We start from the raw sequence: 20,903 nt of genomic DNA on the forward strand, positions 1-20,903 counted from the left end.
TTCTGGCTTTTACTATCTATCTGTGCCGCATAGTTCTGCATAGTTAGTCAGTATTTAGCAAATTAAAAGGCCAGAAAAGCATATCAGCATAACAGGCCCCGCCCACTCTCCATCCTCTGCCCCGCTGGACAGCGAAGTCAATAAAGACAGTTGGGAAAGCAGCAAAAAATCACAACCAGGCTCAATCTAATGACTGTCATGCCAAAACTAAAGCGCCCAGGCCTATTCTTTCTTCTACTGCTGCACTCCGGTGCTTTTTCTTCTGTGCCCTCCTCTTTGTTTCCCTCCTCCTGTCTGTTACAGGGAAGATTTCATCTAAATGGCATGCACAAGGCTGGGGATTTGATACTCGGTGGGCTGTTTCAGGTCCACTTCTTCTCCATGTTTCCTGACCAGTCGTTTACCACCGAACCACAACAGCTGACATGCCACAGGTAAGTGCGTCAGGAGCACATTTACAGAGAAGCCAGGAAAGGTGCTGAAAGATTGGCACGATTCGTGTGAGAAATATTTGGCATATTTATATAATTTAAATTTTATTTTTGTATGTTATTGATTTCTTCTTCTAAGAAAAGACTCATTACGTGAACATGACTTGATAGATAAATGTTCCTCATTCATTTACTAACTGGCCATTCTGTGTCTAACATTTGTTTTCTTTGTGTTAGTTTTGATCTGTTAGGATTTAGACAGGCTCAGACCATGGCCTTTGCCATTGACGAGATCAACAAAAACTCTCGGCTTTTACCCAATGTCACTTTGGGCTACAGTTTGTATGACAACTGTCTCACTCTCGGAGTTGGATTTCGTGCAGCACTGGCATTAATCAGCGGTCAAGAGGAGCATATTGTGTTGAATGAGACCTGTGAAGGAGCCCCTCCAGTTGTAGGACTTGTGGGAGATTCTTCCTCTACACGCACTATTGCTATCTCCACTGTCTTGGGTTTGTACAGAGTGCCGATGGTAAGTGTCCAGCTTTGCCGTCTAATAACAGATTTGTTTGTATGTAAAATGTGACGACTGGAACCGTTTTGAAAAGATATGAGAATGTGCAACGTGTATTTTTAACAGGTGAGTTATTTTGCCACATGTGCCTGTCTCAGTGATCGGCAGAGGTTTCCATCGTTCTTTAGGACAATCCCGAGTGATGCTTTCCAGGTAAAAAAAAAGTTTGGAATGAAAGAAAATATTATGAAAAAGTGAAAAATAATTTCCGTGGATCTGTTTATTTCAACTTAAAATAATAGAAATTGCATCTGACTGTGGAAAGGTATGTTTGTGTCTTTATCTCATGAACAGTGTCATGAGATTTTCTGTTTGCTGTTCTAAGAAGTAGTATGTTTTTTAGATAACATCCAGTCTGACAGACTGTCTTAAACTATTTTTTTTTACTTATTCTATTCTTCGGTACAACAATATAAAAGACATGTGCTTATTCTGAATGTCAGAGCTCAAAGCAACATCCTCAACATTCTCAATCTTGCTCAATTTTTTTTAAACTTCACTGGGTGCTTTCACATAAGTAGAGAGTGGATAGTTACATTTTTTCACAACAATAGTTTGACTAAATTTTGCACACAAGCAATCTTTTAGTTTGACCAGCGTTTTTCTTCTGAGTAGAAGTGATGTTAATGTTTTGAAGAGTCCAACAGAGAATCTGCAGAGGGAGGTAAAGATGAGGTGGACAGCAAGGAGGCTTTCCAACCTCAAAACATAAACCTCTGCAGAACATGAAATATCTCATTTAAAGAAAATCTTATGAGCACATATATGACAAATTTGATAGCTGTAATGACAAAAAAAAATGTCCACTCATCAACGAGAGTGGCATAAATAATTTTCCACATTGCATGTGTCGGGACTATTTTTAAAAAGTAGATGTTTTTCTTGACATCTTCAGGAGAAATCTGTGTCAATTTCAATCAGAGTCAAACCTCCTGATCTAAACGAAAATGAAATAAAACATACCAAACATATGAGGGAATTTGATGCTAACTGCATACTGAACATGGTTACCTTAAATTAAAACCTGTTGAGTCAGTTTTTCCTGTGTGTTTTCAGGTGCGCGCCATGCTTCAGATACTGAAACACTTTGGCTGGACTTGGGCGGGTTTGCTGATAAGTGATGATGATTATGGGCTGGACGCCGCCCGCTCCTTCAACTCTGACCTGGATGTGTCTGGAGGAGGCTGTCTGGCCTATGTAGAGATTCTGCCCTGGGAAAAAGATTTGAATGAATTCAAGAGGATCGTGGATGTGATGAGGAAATCCACGGCCCGCGTTGTTGTTGTGTTTGCGCATGAGGGTATGATCATTAATCTCATGGAGGAGGTTGGTCTTAAAAATTATTTGTTTCTCTTTACGATGAGCAATGAATACATTTTTAAAGCCACCAATTTAGCAAAACGGAACAGAAAATGTTCAAGCAAGTGACATAGCACATTTATGCCAGAGTGAGATTTGCAAGACGATATTCAGTGTAATCAAACTTGTCTCAGTTTAAAATATTGTTTCCTAGATGAAAAAAACTATTTTTCTAATGGGTTCACATTTTTTAGTCTTTAACAGACCTTACAACTCCTGCTGTGATTGCTTTTAAAATCATTCCACTGTTCAATGTTTGACTTTGTTTCAGTTTTATTGATCTAGTTTGTGTGAATTAGCTGAGATCATGTTTTGTCCCTAAACAGGTTGTGAGGCAGAACTTGACAGGCCTTCAGTGGCTGGCCAGTGAAGCCTGGTCCACAGCTGCCGTGCTCCAGACCCCTGACCTCATGCCGTACCTCGGGGGCACTCTGGGCATCGCTATCCGTCAAGGAGAGATACCAGGCCTCAGGGACTTCCTGCTCCAAACACGTGCTGATCTACAACACAACACCACCTATGAAAATAGCATGGTGACTTTTTCAGTCATTAAGTGCAGCCATGATGATTAAAAAATCCTTCTTAAAAAATGTCACTTTTATGTTTTCCAGGCAAACCAGTTTTGGGAATTCACATTTCAATGTAAATTTGCACCAGCTCCATCAGGCTGGGTTGAGGATGGGGGAAGGATTTGCTCTGGAGACGAGGATTTGAAGGCCGTGGAAACTGAGTTCTTAGATGTTTCTGATCTCAGGCCTGAGTACAACGTCTACAAAGCTGTGTACGCTCTGGCATACGCCCTTGATGAGCTGCTGAGGTGTGAACCAGGAAAAGGGCCTTTCAGTGAGGAAAGCTGTACAACTTTGCAAACACTTCAACCACGGCAGGTATAGTACATGTTGACAGTGAAATTTAAAAGTCTTTAAAATGTATTCATAAACCTGATTTCATGTATTTATTTATGACCATTTTGTGGTGTTATGACCCTAAAATTTATGAATTTCTTTCCAATTTGATGTGATAAAGCAATGCAAAGCAGAAGTAAAGACAAAAACGACTTTGTGAAAATATTTTTGGCATTCACTGCTCTTCAATTAAAACTTAGTAAAAACGTCTTACGACAATCACGTCTCACAGTGTAGGTAAAAGAGCAATATGATGTCATGTAACAACAACCTCTGCTGTAACCTTTTCTTATTTGCCTTCCATTAGCTTGTGTATTATCTAGAGAGGGTTAATTTCACCACATCATTTGGTGACCAAGTGTCATTTGATGAGAACGGCGATGCCTTACCAATATATGACGTCATGAACTGGCTCTGGCTCCCTGATGGACAAACAAAAGTTCAAAATGTCGGCGACGTAAAAGTGTCGCCTTTTAATGGTGAACAACTCACACTTGATGGAGACAAAATCTTCTGGAACTTTCAATCAAAAAAGGTGACTCGTTTCCTTTAGTTCCTTTTGTAACTTGTGAAGTGACTTTAGAGAGAAACATGATTTTATGTTTCTCCTATAGCCGCCGCGGTCGGTGTGCAGCGAGAACTGTCCTCCAGGAACCCGGGTTGTGAGAAAGAAGGGGGAACCTGAGTGTTGTTTTGATTGCATCCCTTGCTCTGAGGGAATGATCAGTAATTACACCAGTGAGTGTTTATGTTTAACTATTTTTTTTATTATGATTTTCACAACGCAGACTTACAAATACACTGTTTGACTTTCTTCCTGTCTTTCTGTCAGATTCCCTGGAGTGCTTCAGCTGTCCAGAGGACTTCTGGTCCAGTCCACGGCGAGATCACTGTGTTCTTAGGCAAACAGAGTTCCTCTCCTATCAGGAACCGCTAGGGATCTGCTTGACAGCAGCCTCACTGCTGGGCACATTCATCTGCGCTGTTGTTCTGGGGATCTTCATCTACCACCGCAGTACACCGATAGTACGAGCCAACAACTCAGAACTGAGCTTCAACCTGTTGCTTTCCCTTAAGCTGTGCTTCCTGTGTTCGCTGCTGTTCATCGGACGACCCAGGCTGTGGACATGTCAACTCAGACACGCAGCGTTTGGGATCAGCTTTGTGCTTTGTGTGTCCTGCATCCTGGTTAAAACCATGGTGGTTCTGGCTGTGTTCAAAGCCTCCAAGCCAGGAGGGGGAGCCAGTCTCAAGTGGTTCGGTGCTTCGCAGCAGAGAGGAACTGTTCTGGTTCTCACCTCTGTTCAGGCAGCAATCTGCACTGCCTGGCTTGTCTCTTCTTCTCCTTCTCCACATAAAAACACCAAATACCACAACGATAAGATAGTTTATGAGTGTGTTGTTGGCTCCACTATTGGTTTTTCCGTGTTACTGGGATACATTGGCGTATTGGCTCTTCTCAGCTTTGTGTTGGCGTTTATGGCGAGGAATCTTCCCGACAACTTTAACGAGGCCAAACTCATCACGTTCAGCATGCTGATCTTCTGTGCTGTGTGGGTGGCCTTTGTTCCTGCTTATGTCAGCTCACCGGGCAAATATGCAGACGCAGTGGAGGTGTTCGCCATCCTGGCCTCCAGTTTTGGCCTCTTGATGGCGCTGTTTGGACCTAAATGTTACATAATTCTGCTGAGACCAGAAAGAAATACAAAGAAAGCTCTCATGGGGCGAAGCACTATAGGAACTACTTAAAGGTAAAAACGTGCTGGGTGATTGAAGTGCATAGAAACTACACAAAAATTTTAGATTTGGAGTCAGATCTGAATCAAATTTTTTGCGTCCAGTGTACAGGCTTAAATCCAAATTTGTTCAACTGTCTAAATTAGGCAAATATGAATATCTTCCTAAATTCATGGTAGACTCTGTAATGATAGACTGATATGATTGCTGAAACAGAATAATTGAATCTCGGTCTAAAATTTCTACATCATTGATAGAAAAAGTAAAGCATTAAGTGCAGCAATAACTCATTCTAGCAACAAACACAACTAAGCACATAAACTCTGAGCCAGTAGTACGTATCGCTTTCGGTTCTCTCTTGTGTGACTACTTATTTGTGGTTTTTTATTTGTTTGTGGCTGCATTGTTATGAAAATGTGGTTTATTTTAATCCATCTATCCATCTTCTATCACCCTTGTCCCTAGTGGGGTCGGGAGGTGCTGGTGCGTATCTCCAGCTAACGTTCTGGGCGAGAGACGGGTTTACCCTGGACAGGTCGCCAGTCTGTCACAGGGCAACACAGAGACAAACAGGACAAACAACCATTCACACACACACTCACCCCTAGGGAGAATTTAGAGACCAATTAACCTGACAGTCATGTTTTTGGACTGTGTTAGGAAGCCGGAGTACCCAGAGAGAACCCACCATGCACAGGGAGAACATGCAAACTCCATGCAGAAAGGGCCGGGAATCAAACCTAGGACCTTCTTGCTGCAAGGCAACAGTGCTACCAACTGCACCACTGTGCAGCCTTATTTCAAATCAATTTAATTGCTTATGTAAAGATAACTCTGACCCTTTTAATATTAATTAACATATATGAAACTACAGCGTGATATTGTGAATTTGAATAGATAAATGAAAGATAAACATGATCTCCCAACATGAACTTCCTTTAAGTCTAATTGAATTGTGGCTGTTGTCGTCAGATCCTGGTAAATTGTGAAAATAAAAAATATATATACATCAAACAAATTCTGTCCCGAATTGACTGACTGACTGGTGAAAGTTTGCTGTGTAAATTAGGTAGAGAATCAAAAGACATGAACCCACCAGTTCTCCAGTTATACAAGTTTGTTTGTGTAGTACATTTCAGCAACAAGGCAGTTCAAGGTGCTTTACATGATGAAGACAAAAAATACAAAGTGATGGGACACACAGTCAAGAACTGAAGCATTACTTTTATCATTTACAGATTTGTGGAGTGGGGGCCTGAAATGTGGTTCGCCCAGGACGCCAAACAGGCTACGACCGCCTCTGCCTGTGAGGTGTTTGTCAAAATTTGACATTTAAAATGTCAAAAACCCTTAAATTTACTCTTTGACCCAAAATGGCTGACTTGCTGTTGGTCTTTGGATCTTCAAAAGGCTTTTTTCACTGTACTGGAGGATTATTAGTACTAAATTTTCAAATATCTATGTTATATATGTGTTTAAAACTGAGCTGAGAGCCGTTTCACCATGTCCCTTTTGAATTCCACTGCAGTATTTGAAATTTATGCAAGTTTCACATGTCTGTAAAATTTGACTAATAATACACATTCAAATCACAACAGGCCTTTGTTGTGTTTTTGCTGTTTTGGCCTGGTTATGATCAATCCATGTCATAGATATTTAAATTCAACATTTTTCTGAAATTTTAACCAACTTATTGATGGTTAAGTTCAAGGTAAGCTTGAAATGCATAACAGGCCCCGCCCACTGCTCTTCCTCACCCCTGCTGGGCAGCGAAGTCAATAAAAACAGTTGAGGAAGCCCTGAAACACAACAACCAGGATCAACGAAATGGACATGACGCAAAACTTAAAGTGCACAAGCTCACTCTTGTTTCTACTGCTGCACTCTGGTGCTTTTTCTTCTGTGCCCTCCTCTTTGTTTCCCTCCTCCTGTCTGTTACAGGGAAGATTTCATCTAAATGGCATGCACAAGGCTGGGGATTTGATACTCGGCGGGCTGTTTCAGGTCCACTTCTTCTCCGTGTTTCCTGACCAGTCGTTTACCGCTGAACCACAACAGCTGATATGCCACAGGTAAGTGCGTCAGGAGCACAAAAGACTGGGAAACCAGAGCAATAGAAAGACATTTGAGAATCAGGTGTTATCATCTGAGAAATATTTTGTCTATATTATTCAAGTAATTATTATTATTCCTTTTTTTCCCCCTTGGCTGATTTGTAGTTATAAAAACTTAACTGTTATATTTTTCAGCGTCAAACCTTGTTTTCTTTGCGCTAGTTTTGATTTTTTAGGATTTCGAAAGGCTCAGACCATGGCCTTTGCCATTGATGAGATCAACAGAGACAATCGGCTTTTACCCAACGTGACTTTAGGGTACAGTCTCTACGACAGCTGTCTCACTCTCGGAGTTGGATTTCGTGCAGCACTGGCATTAATCAGCGGTCAAGAGGAGCATATTGTGTTGAATGAGACCTGTGAAGGAGCCCCTCCAGTTGTAGGACTTGTGGGAGATTCTTCCTCTACACGCACTATTGCTATCTCCACTGTCTTGGGTTTGTACAGAGTGCCGATGGTAAGTGTCCAGCTTTGCCGTCTAATAACAGATTTGTTTGTATGTAAAATGTGACGACTGGAACCGTTTTGAAAAGATATGAGAATGTGCGACGTGTATTTTTAACAGGTGAGTTATTTTGCCACGTGTGCCTGTCTCAGTGATCGGCAGAGGTTTCCATCGTTCTTTAGGACAATCCCGAGTGATGCTTTCCAGGTAAAAAAAAAAAAAGCTTAGAATGAAAAAATATATTAAAAAGTGAAAAATTATTTCCTTTGATCTGTTTATTTCAACTAAAAATAGTAGAAATTGCATCTGACTGTGGAAAGGTATGTTTGTGTCTTTATCTCATGAACAGTGTCATGAGATTTTCTGTTTGCTGCTCTGGAAGTAGTATGTTTTTAGATAACATCCAGTCTGACAGACTGTCTTAAACTATTTTTTTTAACTTATTCTATTCTTCGGTACAACAATATAAAAGACATGTGCTTATTCTGAATGTCAGAGCTCAAAGCAACATCCTCAACATTCTCAATCTTGCTCAATTTTTTTTTAAACTTCACTGGGTGCTTTCACATAAGTAGAGAGTGGGTAGTTAAATTTTTTCACAACAATAGTTTGACTAAATTTTGCACACAAGCAATCTTTTAGTTTGACCAGCGTTTTTCTTCTGAGTAGAAGTGATGTTAATGTTTTGAAGAGTCCAACAGAGAATCTGCAGAGGGAGGTAAAGATGAGGTGGACAGCAAGGAGGCTTTCCAACCTCAAAACATAAACCTCTGCAGAACATGAATTATCTCATTTAAAGAAAATCTTATGAGCACATATATGACAAATTTGATTGCTGTAATCAAATTTGTCACGCGAGAGTGGCATAGATCATTTTCCACATTGCATGTGTCGGGACTATTTTTAAAAAGTAGATGTTTTTCTTGACATCTTCAGGAGAAATCTGTGTCAATTTCAATCAGAGTCAAACCTCCTGATCTAAACGAAAATGAAATAAAACATACCAAACATATGAGGGAATTTGATGCTAACTGCATACTGAACATGATTCATTTTAAAACAGAGGAGTCACACAGAGTCAGTTTTTCCTGTGTGTTTTCAGGTGCGCGCCATGCTTCAGATACTGAAACACTTTGGCTGGACTTGGGCGGGTTTGCTGATAAGTGATGATGATTACGGGCTGGACGCCGCCCGCTCCTTCAACTCTGACCTGGGTGTGTCTGGAGGAGGCTGTCTGGCCTATGTAGAGATTCTGCCCTGGGAAAAAGATTTGAATGAATTCAAGAGGATCGTGGATGTGATGAGGAAATCCACGGCCCGCGTTGTTGTTGTGTTTGCGCATGAGGGTATGATCATTAATCTCATGGAGGAGGTTGGTCCTAACATTTATTTGTCCTTCCTAAACGTATAAAGTGTCAGAATCAAACATGTGAGCAAGAAACAACATGAGACAAAAAAATAAAAAATACACCACTGCTCAACACGTCAGTATAGAAAAAATATTATTCTTTCCAAAGAGTCTGAAGACAAAGTGTCAAACTCAAGGCTCAGAGGACAAATATGGAAGTATTACTATGGGCCTCTAGTCACATAAATACAACTTCAGGATAATAGTTGTGTGCTCACATATTATCTTACCAGTCAAAACTAGTCAGTATTTCTTTGTTCTGTATCAAACTACTTCAATCTGAGAATATTTAAACATAATCTAAGTATTTATTGAAGGCTAAGAAAGTTATTACTTTTTAACAGTTTGCTAAAAGGTGGTTTTAGCAATACATTCTGCCACAACCAGGCATTTTGAGGACATTCATGTAAGAGAGAGTTTGATTCCATTGCAATAAACAACTCTTATAACAATTAATAATAAATGGGGAATAGTTTTGACTGGTGTAGGCTCTGTGAGATGGTGTTCATAAGCGTTCAAGAAATGCCTCTGCTTATAAGAGTTTTATTAGAGTTTATAGATGTAATATAGATATAATGGTCTTATAACTCCTGCTGTGAGTGCTTTTAAAATCATTCCACTGTTCAATGTTTGACTTTGTTTCAGTTTTATTGATCTAGTTTGTGTGAATTAGCTGAGATCATGTTTTGTCCCTAAACAGGTTGTGAGGCAGAACTTGACAGGCCTTCAGTGGCTGGCCAGTGAAGCCTGGTCCACAGCTGCCGTGCTCCAGACCCCTGACCTCATGCCGTACCTCGGGGGCACTCTGGGCATCGCTATCCGTCAAGGAGAGATACCAGGCCTCAGGGACTTCCTGCTCCAAACACGTGCTGATCTACAACACACCACCACCTATGAAAATAGCATGGTGACTTTTTCAGTCATTAAGTGTAGCCATGATGATTAAAAAATCCTTCTTAAAAAATGTCACTTTTATGTTTTCCAGGCAAACCAGTTTTGGGAATTCACATTTCAATGTAAATTTGCACCAGCTCCATCAGGCTGGGTTAAGGATGGGGGAAGGATTTGCTCTGGAGACGAGGATTTGAAGGCCGTGGAAACTGAGTTCTTAGATGTTTCTGATCTCAGGCCTGAGTACAACGTCTACAAAGCTGTGTACGCTCTGGCATACGCCCTTGATGAGCTGCTGAGGTGTGAACCAGGAAAAGGGCCTTTCAGTAAGGAAAGCTGTGCAACTTTACAAAACCTTCAACCATGGCAGGTATAGTACATGCTACATGTTTTTGACAATGAACTATAGTAATAAATAAATATAATGTGTTTACTCAGTAGCCTAACAAAAGAAGAGCTCCCTCTCTGCAGTTCTGTCCTGGGTCTCCTCCCACCTCATCTGGCTCTTCTTGATGTGGAGGAGCAGTGGCTGAACTCTGTCCCTCACTCAGATGACCAAGTTTCTCACTCTATCTCTAAGGGAGAGCAGCCACTTGTATCCACAAACTCTTTCTTTAGGTCACTACGTAGAGCTTGTGGCCACAGATGAGGGTGGACAGGACCCACCTCCACTTGGGGCTACGATTCTTTGTCAACCCATAAAATTCCATCCATCCATCCATTTTCTGTACACCTTTGTCCTTAGCGGGGCTTCATCATGTCTTCATCAAAACACCTGCCAATTTGTACTACCAAACTGCCCCCACAAGGTATCTGGGTTCTCTCTTAGCGATAAGTTCATAAGCTCAATTTCTGGGGGGGCTCAGAGTAGAACCATTGTTTCTACACATCAAGAGGAACCAGTTGAGGTGTTTCAGGCTCACTTAGGACTGCATGTCACAAGTATAAAGTCCCTGACAACTTACTTTATAAGCTTATTGATGCACTCAAATGCATCTACCATGATTAAGCAGCTGCCCAATGAGGGTTCGGTGGTAGTCAATGAAAGGAGTCTGTCTACCAACATCAAAAATGTCTAATATTGTTTTGAGAATAATTTTATACTCTTTTACAGTATGGTCATAGTATTACATATCAACTTTAACAGTGAACTGGATAAAATTATGCAGTCAATGTCTTTCAGATGTTCTTTTCCCTTTTCTCATTTGCGTTCCATTAGCTTGTGTATTATCTAGAGAGGGTTAATTTCACCACATCATTTGGTGACCAAGTGTCATTTGATGAGAACGGCGATGCCTTACCAATATATGACGTCATGAACTGGCTCTGGCTCCCTGATGGACAAACAAAAGTTCAAAATGTCGGCGACGTAAAAGTGTCGCCTTTTAATGGTGAACAACTCACACTTGATGGAGACAAAATCTTCTGGAACTTTCAATCAAAAAAGGTGACTCGTTTCCTTTAGTTCCTTTTGTAACTTGTGAAGTGACTTTAGGGAGAAACATGATTTTATGTTTCTCCTATAGCCGCCGCGGTCGGTGTGCAGCGAGAACTGTCCTCCAGGAACCCGTGTTGTGAGAAAGAAGGGGGAACCTGAGTGTTGTTTTGACTGCATCCCTTGCTCTGAGGGAATGATCAGTAATTACACTAGTGAGTTTTAATGTTTTACTAGTTTTTATTATGATTTTCACAACGCAGTCTTACAAATACACGGTTTGACTTTCTTCCTGTCTTTCTGTCAGATTCCCTGGAGTGCTTCAGTTGTGCAGAGGACTTCTGGTCCAGTCCACGGCGAGATCACTGTGTTCTTAAGCAAACAGAGTTCCTCTCCTATCAGGAACCGCTAGGGTTCTGCTTGACAGCAGCCTCACTGCTGGGCACATTCATCTGCGCTGTTGTTCTGGGGATCTTCATCTATCACCGCAGTACACCGATAGTACGAGCCAACAACTCAGAACTGAGCTTCAACCTGTTGCTTTCCCTTAAACTGTGCTTCCTGTGTTCGCTGCTGTTCATCGGACGACCCAGGCTGTGGACATGTCAACTCAGACACGCAGCGTTTGGGATCAGCTTTGTGCTTTGTGTGTCCTGCATCCTGGTTAAAACCATGGTGGTTCTGGCTGTGTTCAAAGCCTCCAAGCCAGGAGGGGGAGCCAGTCTCAAGTGGTTCGGCGCTTCGCAGCAGAGAGGAACTGTTCTGGTTCTCACCTCTGTTCAGGCAGCAATCTGCACTGCCTGGCTTGTCTCTTCTTCTCCTTCTCCACATAAAAACACCAAATACCACAACGATAAGATAGTTTATGAGTGTGTTGTTGGCTCCACTATTGGTTTTTCCGTGTTACTGGGATACATTGGCGTATTGGCTCTTCTCAGCTTTGTGTTGGCATTTATGGCGAGGAATCTTCCCGACAACTTTAACGAGGCCAAACTCATCACGTTCAGCATGCTGATCTTCTGTGCTGTGTGGGTGGCCTTTGTTCCTGCTTATGTCAGCTCACCGGGCAAATATGCAGATGCAGTGGAGGTGTTCGCCATCCTGGCCTCCAGTTTTGGCCTTTTGGTGGCGCTGTTTGGACCTAAATGTTACATAATTCTGCTGAGACCAGAAAGAAATACAAAGAAAGCTCTCATGGCAAGAGGAATGGAACAATAAAATAATAGCTTGTAAAAGTCTAAGTACTCCTTCAACGTTCTGTCCCATTTTGTACGGCGCAACAAAACTTTAATTAGATTTTGTTTAATACTTTCTGCAGGAAGGTGGACAGCAAATTTTGTAGCTCTTAACATCTTCACATCAACTCTGCTCAGCATCTCTTTCTTTGCTGACAAAAGGGTATATGAAGCTGCCACCACCGTGTTTCACAGGGGGACGGTGTGTGCAGGTCAATGTGCAGTGCAAACATTCACATTGTCATCTCATCTCACCAGGTCACTATTCAATGTGTTTGCATGTGACTAGCTGCAGACTGACCTCCATCTTTCAGTAGTGATTTCCTTCTTGCCACTCATTCATGAAGTCAATGACTAATTGTGGAGGACTTGACAATTTCTCCTACCTGCTCTGTGGAAAACTTCGGAGAATTGCGTCATGAACACCCAGAAGCTCACTGCTGACAGATGAGGATTAAAGTCGTGGACATATCTTTATGGCCGTTAAAGCAGTCATAAAAAGTCATCAGTCTTTTTTTTTTTGGTGTCAGAGTAAGTGGGGGCTGAATACAAAAATACAGCACAAATTTTCTTGGTTTTGATTTGATCAGGAATATATATATTTATTTTGTGAATTTGTGCTACTTTACATTGTTCTATATCATTATATTTCTATACAACAGGCAGAGGTTTGTAGTTGCCACATTAACAAATGTGAAGCAATTCAACGGGTGTGAATGCTTTTTAAGAGGTGGAATCAATTTACAGATTAAAATGAATATCATGACTAATATGAGAAGTTATTAAGATGAGTTTATGAAAGAAATTGTTAGAACACTCAAAATGTCGGAATCACCGCCAGAGGTTTTTATTTTTATTTATTTATTTTTTGCCATAATGTTACTTTTAAAATATCACTGCAGCTGCTTTGTAATAACAAATTTGAATGTAAATTTGTTTTCTATGAATAAAGATTCATTTGGTTAATCTCTGTAGTGTTGTAAGTTCTTAGACAAACTGCAGCAAATTGCATTTGACAATGAAACAAAAACAAACAACCCAACACAAATTAAGCAAAAACTTTAAATAGCACAGAACATGCATCTTTAAACAATTACAAATTAAACATAATTGTAATAATTATGCCCTCTTTTACTCTTAGCAAATTTTTTTAACATAAAGTTTTTCTTTTAGCACAACTGAATCGAAAACGTTAAATAGCATAGAACATACATGTATCGTTACACAGTTATTACAAATCAAACATATTGTGTAAACTGAATTTTCAAAAATATGTTGTAAAAGTTAGAATGAATTTTAAGGTCTTCCCTTGTCCAATTATTCTGTGTAAGGAGAGAAAGAATCCTATTGACCTTTTTGAAAGCACTTTTGAAATCTGGCCAGCAGATGGCAGCAGCGGACTTAAAATTGATCAGAGAGTCGCGGTCAAGTTCCTGATCTGGTTGTCAGACATCTAGCTCTTTACACTACTTAAATGCAAATAATTTGATCATTAGTTTGCAAAGTTTAAATAAAGAAATCAATGTGGCTGTTGGCAATATAATCCATGTAGCATCAATATTTAGGAGAGTTGTGAATAAGATACTGACAAACAACATATATGGAGGCTGTATAAAAGTTCTAATTAGCACACTTTTATCCTCCCTTTAACTCTTAGCAAAACCATTTTTAACATAAAAATATGTATCCAAAGGAACACATACCTGAACTGAATGAATCAAAACATATTCTTTAAAAAAAATCCTTTTTAGTGGCTTATTTTTACTAAATTATGATCATTTCTTACAGGTCGTCACACATTGTGTGCAACATCTGGAAAAACAAAACCTTTGAAATGAAACAATAGAGCATGAACAACTTATAAAACAGAGAGCGTGACTGAAATGACTATCTTGCCATCAAATGCTTCTTAGTGTTTTTCTCTGGCCTCAGAAGGATGATGAAACACTTTGGAGCAAAGATGCAGAGCAGCAAACCGTAACTCGAGGCCAGGATGGCAAAAATCTCCACGGCCACCGCGTATTTTCCAGGTGAACTCACGTAAGCGGGGACAAAAGCCACCCAGACGGCACAGAAAATCAGCATGCTGAAGGTGATCAGCTTGGCCTCGTTGAAGTTGTCGGGGAGCTTCCTGGCGAGAAAGGCCAGAAGGAGGCTGGTGCAGCTCAGGAGGCCAATGTAGCCCAGCACCAGAGAGAACCCCACCACAGAGGCCATGGCGCACTCCAGGGTCACCTGCAGACCCGGGATCTTCAAGTCAGGTCGAGGCTGTGGGGGGCTAAGTGACAGCCAAATAATGCAGATGACAACCTAGAAAAAGAAAAGAAAAGGGAAACGTGGTCATGGCAGTAATGTCATTACAGTGTAGATTTAAGTTGAATACAAACAACCTTTGTTATCCCACGAGGGGGAAATTCAAGTGTAATAGCAGCAACAGGTAAAGGTACACAAAAAATGCTTAAAGTGTTAAAAAACAATATCAATAATAATTATATTAATACTAATACATTGTACAATCCTTTTGCTCTCAGAAGTAAAAAAAAACAAATAAGTAAACCACAATAAATCATTTAAAAACGTTCCTTACCTTGAAGGTAAATATTAAGGGAAATACTAAGGGGAATGTGAAATACTTCTTACTGTATGTCACCAATGTTTTACACAATATCTATTTTCTTCCTTATGTCTTGTACATGTGGAGAAAGTTTTGAAATGATTTACCATGGTATCATTTTGTTCTCATCTGTTGCCTCATCAAGGTCTCAACACATAGCGCTTCAATAGGGATGTGAACGGCATCCTGGGTAAAAGCAATATTTAAAAAAAATACACTACCTGTACGGATGTGAAGAGGCAGACACTTCCTCTCTGCTGTCCGGGACCGAACCACTTCATGAGGGCTTCGGCGCCGGGCCGGGCCGAGCGGAACGCTGCCAGGACCACAATTGTCTTCACTTGAAGGCATGACACGCAAAGGACAAAGCTGATCCCGAAGGCCGCCTGCTGGAACCGGCATGACCACGCCGAGGGCCGGCCGATGAACACCAGCGAGCACAGAAAGCAGAGCTTCAGTGACAGGAGAAGCAGAAAGCTGAGCTCCGAGTTGTTGGCTCGTACCTATGAAAACACGGGAACCGACAACCTTGAATGGCTTCGTTTTCCAAATGTAAAACATCAAAATGTCGAACGCGGATGTCCGTCGGCTTACCATAGGCGTCTGTCGGTAGTAAAGGAACACCATGAACACAGCAGTTGTCACCATGACACCAGAAACGGCCACTGCTGTGAGGGTGATGCCCAAAGTTTCATTGAAGGAAAGGAAGTCCAGCTGGCGAGGGATGCAGGCGGTACGCTCGGCGTTGGACCAGAACTCAGATGGGCAAATATTGCACTGAGTGGAACCTGGACGCAGAAGAGAAAGAAACAGACGGAAACGGCGTCGAAGTCATGGCAGAAAGGCTGAAATGGGCTTTCTTTTGATGCTGCCATCCTCACCAGTTGTGTTGCTAATCTGTCCATCAGCACATGGAATGCAGTCAAAACAGCAGATGGGTTCTCCTTTCCTGCTGGCCATCCTTGTGCCAGGAGGACAACTCTCACTGCAGACGGAAACGGGGACCTGAAAAAGGTTTAACAACTCATCAGTCTCAGGAGTAAACATGAAACAACTCTGCAGAAAACCCAAAAAGCGAGCGGATTCATTCGGAGTACCTGACTGGACCCTGTGCTCCACTGAATGGCAGACTCGTTAAGGTGGAGGTCAAAGCCATCCACACGACCAATCAAAACAAGGTTGACCTCTCCCTCGGGGCTGCTCTGCCAGTTCAAGAGGTCATACTTCGCCTTGACGTCGGCACCTTGGAAATAAAACGCTTCGCCCTGCGGTGTGGTGAAGTTCACTTTGCTGAGGTGCTCCATCAGCTGAAGGCCAAGAAGTGGGAAAAAAAATTACTACAGCATTCTTGTTTCTGCAACTGCTGCTCTGTAATCTGTAAAAACAATATATCTTCATGTTTTAGGGCTAGAAAGTCCGTACGTTTAAGGAATATGAAACAAAAATTCCCAATCATTAATTCTTTAAGCCTAATTACTGGACTTTGCTCGGGAACTGCAACAGTAGTTTCAAAAAAATCTCTCGCGCTAATCACAACAGTTTGTTTTCTTAACAAAACAAAAAAAAACAACATTTTAGTAGAAATACGTAGAATGCGTGTGTGACGTTAAATAGTGACACAAAAAGAGCAAATATTGAGCACTTTTTCTGTAAAGATCATCAAATAAGAAAAAGCTAGTGAGCTCCTCGGAAGTAAACAGATGGAAGGGACACATTTTTTTGCAACCACAGAAAAAGAGTCACTCCGTTGTAAACGATTTTTATCCCAGAAGAATGAAGCGATCGCAGTCTCCGAAGAAGGACCGATCAAAAGCTGAAGGATGACAACACAGCACATTTTGTGCTAACGCTCTTACAGACAGCTAGAGCAACTCTCAAGTTAAGCTAAAATAAACGTGTTCAGTGATGCAGCTATAATTTGCTGTAGCTGCATCACTGATCACTGCGTCTGAAGCAAATAGGTTTGCAGATATAAGTAGTTTAGCTTTCCATCTGTTCTGATAAAAGTGTCTTTTGAGGACCAAATGACTTGTGAGAAAACTATGGCAGACAATGTCCTCAAAATATTGTTTCGATAGTGGAATTAATTCAGTGTAGCTGCAGCCCACACACACACACACACGCCAACACACACACACACAACCTGGATTACATGGTGAAATGTGAGACATTTGCGTTCTGGTGTTTTTTAAATTTTTGTCACCCATTGATATCAGAATAACATTCTTACAAGGAGCCAAAGCAGAAATTTCTGGAACTTCATTGTTTGAAATGACAGTTTTTGTCACAAATGTTTATTAATTAACTCATTCAGGAAGTATAATGCTTTTAAGGCCCACAATAAGGTGTCGGTTTGTTAGGTCTTCTATTTGCTTCCCTCAGACATCAGCTGTAAATTGATGTCTGACGATGCAGATGTATTGGTAGAACAGTTTACAGGGTGGCAATTTAAAATTATGTTCTCAGCTGCCTCTAGTTCACTTTTCTTTCTCTTTTTAAAAAAAATATAATTATTGATTTTGCCAGGATTTTGCTATTATATACCACAACTTGGGAAGGAAAAGTAAAAATAAAAAATGATGATACATATGAGATAAATATGAGGTCCAAATCTAAATGCACATTTCACAAAAGTCTGAAACATGCATAAATGTCTTTACCTCAATGGGTTTGATTTGAGTGTGAAGTGAACAGGCGACGTTTCGTCCTGGAGAGCTGCTAACGTCGGGGCAGGAGAGTAGGGAGTGAAGGGCGTGGGCCGCAGCATAGACTGCAAGGTAGACATTGTATGTCACCCGTAGCTGGGAGGCGTCAGTGAAGAGATTTTCCACGTCCCACAGGCTCTCTGTGCCGTTGCAGGGTGGAAGAGATGAAGACGACGGAGCTGCTGCAATCCCAGGATTGCATCTGAATTCCTTTTCCCAAAATTCCTTCAGGAACTGGTCGTTCGGGCGAAGCCACGGGTTTAAATTCCGAACAAAAGTCCCAAACCCAGGCAGGGGGGATCTCCGGATGGCAACGCCGAGAACACCTCTCGCCACTTTACGTGAAAAGGTGCTTTGCCGAAGATCGCTGCTGGTGCTCCAGGCCTCACTTGCCAGAAATTGTCTGTCAGTCACCTAACAATAACAACAACACAAAATGTCCGAAATGATGTAATAAAAGCCTTCTTTGGTAGCTTATATGAAGATTTTTCATTTCTGTTTCTTACATTTAGCTTCTCCAGTTGTAGGAACAGCTCTATTACATCCGTGAACCAGGCAAAGATTAGAATCACCTTCGCAGTCGAGGCCTGGATGGTGAGCGCTGCCCGTCTGGTCTCACTTTCAATGTTTTCTCTCTGAAGGGTCTCCAAAAAGGAGAGGCAAACCCCGGCCCCCTGAATTTCCTCCTGAAACACCTGATTTGGAGCACAAATGAGAAGGCTGGAGAGGAATGAATTAAGACTGTCAGACATTAACAAGTAATCCAACAGCAATATTATCGTCAAATGTTGGAATCACAATATCGTTAATGAAAATCCCAAATGTCGCAATCTTTTCTCTTCCTCATTAGTCTTTGGGATGTTCAACAATTTGGCTAAATATGTAGTTGACACATTTCAGTTCCTGATATCTTGAATATAAAAGAATACGAATCAAACTTTTGCTAAATATCGCTTGGCAAAAAAGATGTTTAAAGTCTGCATTTTTGCAAAGAAGAAAAAGAAACAATACAACTAATGGAACAACCTTCACTGCCATGAGGCCATAGTCATTGTTGGCCACCACTGCTCCAACCCAGCTCCAATTATACTTTATAGCGAGCTGAGCAATTGCACGTGCTTGATAGGTATCACTGGCCATGGTTCTGAAGAAATTAGGAAACTGTCGCCTGTCACTTAAGCTTGGAGAACTTGCTGTGTAGCTCAGCTAAAGGGAGAAAAAAAACAATGTGCATTTACTGCAAAATTCAACATATAATCTGAATCGTAGAGCGTATAAACTGTAAGAAATGCTCCATCTATAGTCTATGGTATATATCTATCTGTTACATCGGGAAACTCACTAGAGGAATAGAAAGTGGTCCCAGGAGTCTGGACAGTACGTGGGCTGTTATAGACGAGGAGCCACCAATGATCAGAGGCACACGCTGTTCACCTAATAACATTACAAAGTATGCTACATGTAATTTTTTTTATTTTTTTTATTGCAATAACATACAGTCTTATTCTGCACGAAACAAGTCAAGACAATTACCTGCTCCGACTTCTGTTTCCTCCTGATCCGAGTTACAGCTCGGTGCGTCTCCACTGACCAATGACAGCGCAGCGTGCATCTCCCAAGCAGGGAGGGCGCAGGAGTCATGGATACGGTGGCCCAGCTTCACGCCCGGCAGCAAGGTGGAGCTGTGGTTGATTTCCTCCAGAGCAAACAGCATCGCATAGATGTACTGCAATGGTAGATTTTGCAAACTATAGGGAAATAGGGAGAGATGAGGTCACACAAAAATAAACAAATAAAAATCAAATGCAAAAGCATTAGCAAACTGGTAACTTGAAACTTTTAACTTTTTTTTCCATTTTTAAGTTTGCCAAATACCAATTCATGGACAAAGCAAATGTGAACGACACTCAAAAACACTGTTTCAGAATGGATCTAAATACAGGGAAATCCCAGAAGAAAACCTGTTAGTGATGAAACAAATTAGAAATTTACCAATCCAGATTTCCACAATGAAATTGCTTAGATTGAAGCATATTTATGGTACAGGAGGATTCTGGGAAAAGATAAAAAATTGATGAATGTGCACTCCCTCCAAAACCATGCATCAGTTCTCGTTTCTGTCCTCAATAACTCCTTACTTTTTAGTCCTGTAAGATAAAACCCAAGAACAACACACTTGAACTTGATGGTTGTCATGCGACGAGCATTTGAAAGAAAAAAAATTGAGTTAAAGTGTATAAATAGTTTTGCAAAACCTTGTAAAAAAAAAAAAACAGAAAAAGAAAAAAACTGATAACACACTAAATGTGATAAACAGTCAACTACAAAAAGTAAAAAGTTACTTCCTGAGTCTTACCCAGTGCAGGGTTTGTTGTCTGGCTCCAGAGTGAACCTCTGGTCCTTAACAGGAGGCATGAAGTGAAGGTTAAAGAGCCCCCCGATGATTACATCCCCGTCCTCAAACAACCTGCTGTCGCTGGGTGTTCCCCACCGAGAGCAGGTCAGCGTCTGAGCCAGCTGTGCGCCCACCAGCCAGAGAGCGACGAGCTGGGCCAGCAGGGACATGGTGGATGGTGCGGTTCTGGACGCTTCAACGGAAAACACCTTCTAGAATACATTCACAGAACAGAACATCTTGGGGGGGAAGGGGGAGAAATACCTGCATGCTATTTTAAATCTTTAAACGACATGAACGAGTTGAAGTCTTCATCTACACTGATTAAATGTCTCTGACAAAGAAAGTACTGGCAAAACTATGTTAAGTCATGAAAACACAGCCTCGCCCTCCTGCTCTGCAGCAGAGATGATGTTCTGAATATTTATGAGTGAAGCTCAGAGCGGAGGCACGGCCAACAAGATGACGCTTCATCAAATGATCTCTCTCGAAGGTAAAGGCAGAGCAGTGATGGGAGAGACTGAGGTGTGATACAGTGAGGATGCAAAATATGAAAAATAAATAATACACAAAAACAGTTTGCTATGTACTATTGGACAAGTTTGTTTGAAAATAGCTCAAGATAATTAGGCAAAACTAACACTTAAAGTAAAAA

General features: G+C 41.2%; 3 protein-coding genes across 3 annotated transcripts; 2 read left to right on the forward strand and 1 right to left on the reverse strand.

The window, feature by feature from the left end:
* The first annotated feature begins 83 nt into the window (after positions 1-83).
* Positions 84-5,468, forward strand: LOC116737305 (extracellular calcium-sensing receptor-like). Its single transcript, XM_032590376.1, has 9 exons — positions 84-434; positions 669-963; positions 1,072-1,158; positions 2,062-2,331; positions 2,691-2,897; positions 2,976-3,251; positions 3,577-3,804; positions 3,884-4,007; positions 4,102-5,468. Exons 1-9 carry the CDS (start codon positions 190-192, stop codon positions 5,016-5,018), a joined length of 2,649 nt encoding a protein of 882 aa, XP_032446267.1. The 5' UTR covers positions 84-189; the 3' UTR covers positions 5,019-5,468.
* A 238-nt stretch (positions 5,469-5,706) lies between these two features.
* LOC116737199 (extracellular calcium-sensing receptor-like) lies at positions 5,707-13,503 on the forward strand. The gene is made up of 9 exons (XM_032590222.1): positions 5,707-7,078; positions 7,283-7,577; positions 7,686-7,772; positions 8,668-8,937; positions 9,674-9,880; positions 9,959-10,234; positions 11,084-11,311; positions 11,391-11,514; positions 11,607-13,503. Exons 1-9 carry the CDS (start codon positions 6,834-6,836, stop codon positions 12,515-12,517), a joined length of 2,643 nt encoding a protein of 880 aa, XP_032446113.1. The 5' UTR covers positions 5,707-6,833; the 3' UTR covers positions 12,518-13,503.
* Positions 13,504-13,584: 81 nt separating this feature from the next.
* LOC116737197 (extracellular calcium-sensing receptor-like) lies at positions 13,585-20,650 on the reverse strand. The gene is made up of 11 exons (XM_032590220.1): positions 20,210-20,650; positions 19,387-19,601; positions 19,196-19,287; positions 18,880-19,059; positions 18,360-18,548; positions 17,809-18,267; positions 16,246-16,455; positions 16,030-16,153; positions 15,743-15,936; positions 15,370-15,651; positions 13,585-14,844 (listed from the first exon to the last, which is right to left on the reverse strand). Exons 1-11 carry the CDS (start codon positions 20,416-20,418, stop codon positions 14,422-14,424), a joined length of 2,577 nt encoding a protein of 858 aa, XP_032446111.1. The 5' UTR covers positions 20,419-20,650; the 3' UTR covers positions 13,585-14,421.
* Between the last annotated feature and the right edge of the window lie 253 nt (positions 20,651-20,903).

This window comes from Xiphophorus hellerii, chromosome 18, assembly GCF_003331165.1.
Source record: "Xiphophorus hellerii strain 12219 chromosome 18, Xiphophorus_hellerii-4.1, whole genome shotgun sequence".
In the NCBI taxonomy this organism is placed as follows: Eukaryota; Metazoa; Chordata; class Actinopteri; order Cyprinodontiformes; family Poeciliidae; genus Xiphophorus; species Xiphophorus hellerii.

Coding starts and splice junctions, on each gene's coding strand:
- LOC116737305 (XM_032590376.1), top strand. CDS start 190: ATGACTGTCATGCCAAAACTAAAGCGCCCAGGCCTATTCTTTCTTCTA. Junction 2,332..2,690: donor TCATTAATCTCATGGAGGAG/GTTGGTCTTAAA, acceptor GTCCCTAAACAG/GTTGTGAGGCAGAACTTGAC. Junction 2,898..2,975: donor CCACCTATGAAAATAGCATG/GTGACTTTTTCA, acceptor TATGTTTTCCAG/GCAAACCAGTTTTGGGAATT.
- LOC116737199 (XM_032590222.1), top strand. CDS start 6,834: ATGGACATGACGCAAAACTTAAAGTGCACAAGCTCACTCTTGTTTCTA. Junction 7,079..7,282: donor CAACAGCTGATATGCCACAG/GTAAGTGCGTCA, acceptor TCTTTGCGCTAG/TTTTGATTTTTTAGGATTTC. Junction 7,773..8,667: donor TCCCGAGTGATGCTTTCCAG/GTAAAAAAAAAA, acceptor GTGTGTTTTCAG/GTGCGCGCCATGCTTCAGAT.
- LOC116737197 (XM_032590220.1), bottom strand. CDS start 20,418: ATGTCCCTGCTGGCCCAGCTCGTCGCTCTCTGGCTGGTGGGCGCACAG. Junction 19,602..20,209: donor GACAACAAACCCTGCACTGG/GTAAGACTCAGG, acceptor ATTTCCCTATAG/TTTGCAAAATCTACCATTGC. Junction 18,268..18,359: donor TACAACTGGAGAAGCTAAAT/GTAAGAAACAGA, acceptor TGTTATTGTTAG/GTGACTGACAGACAATTTCT.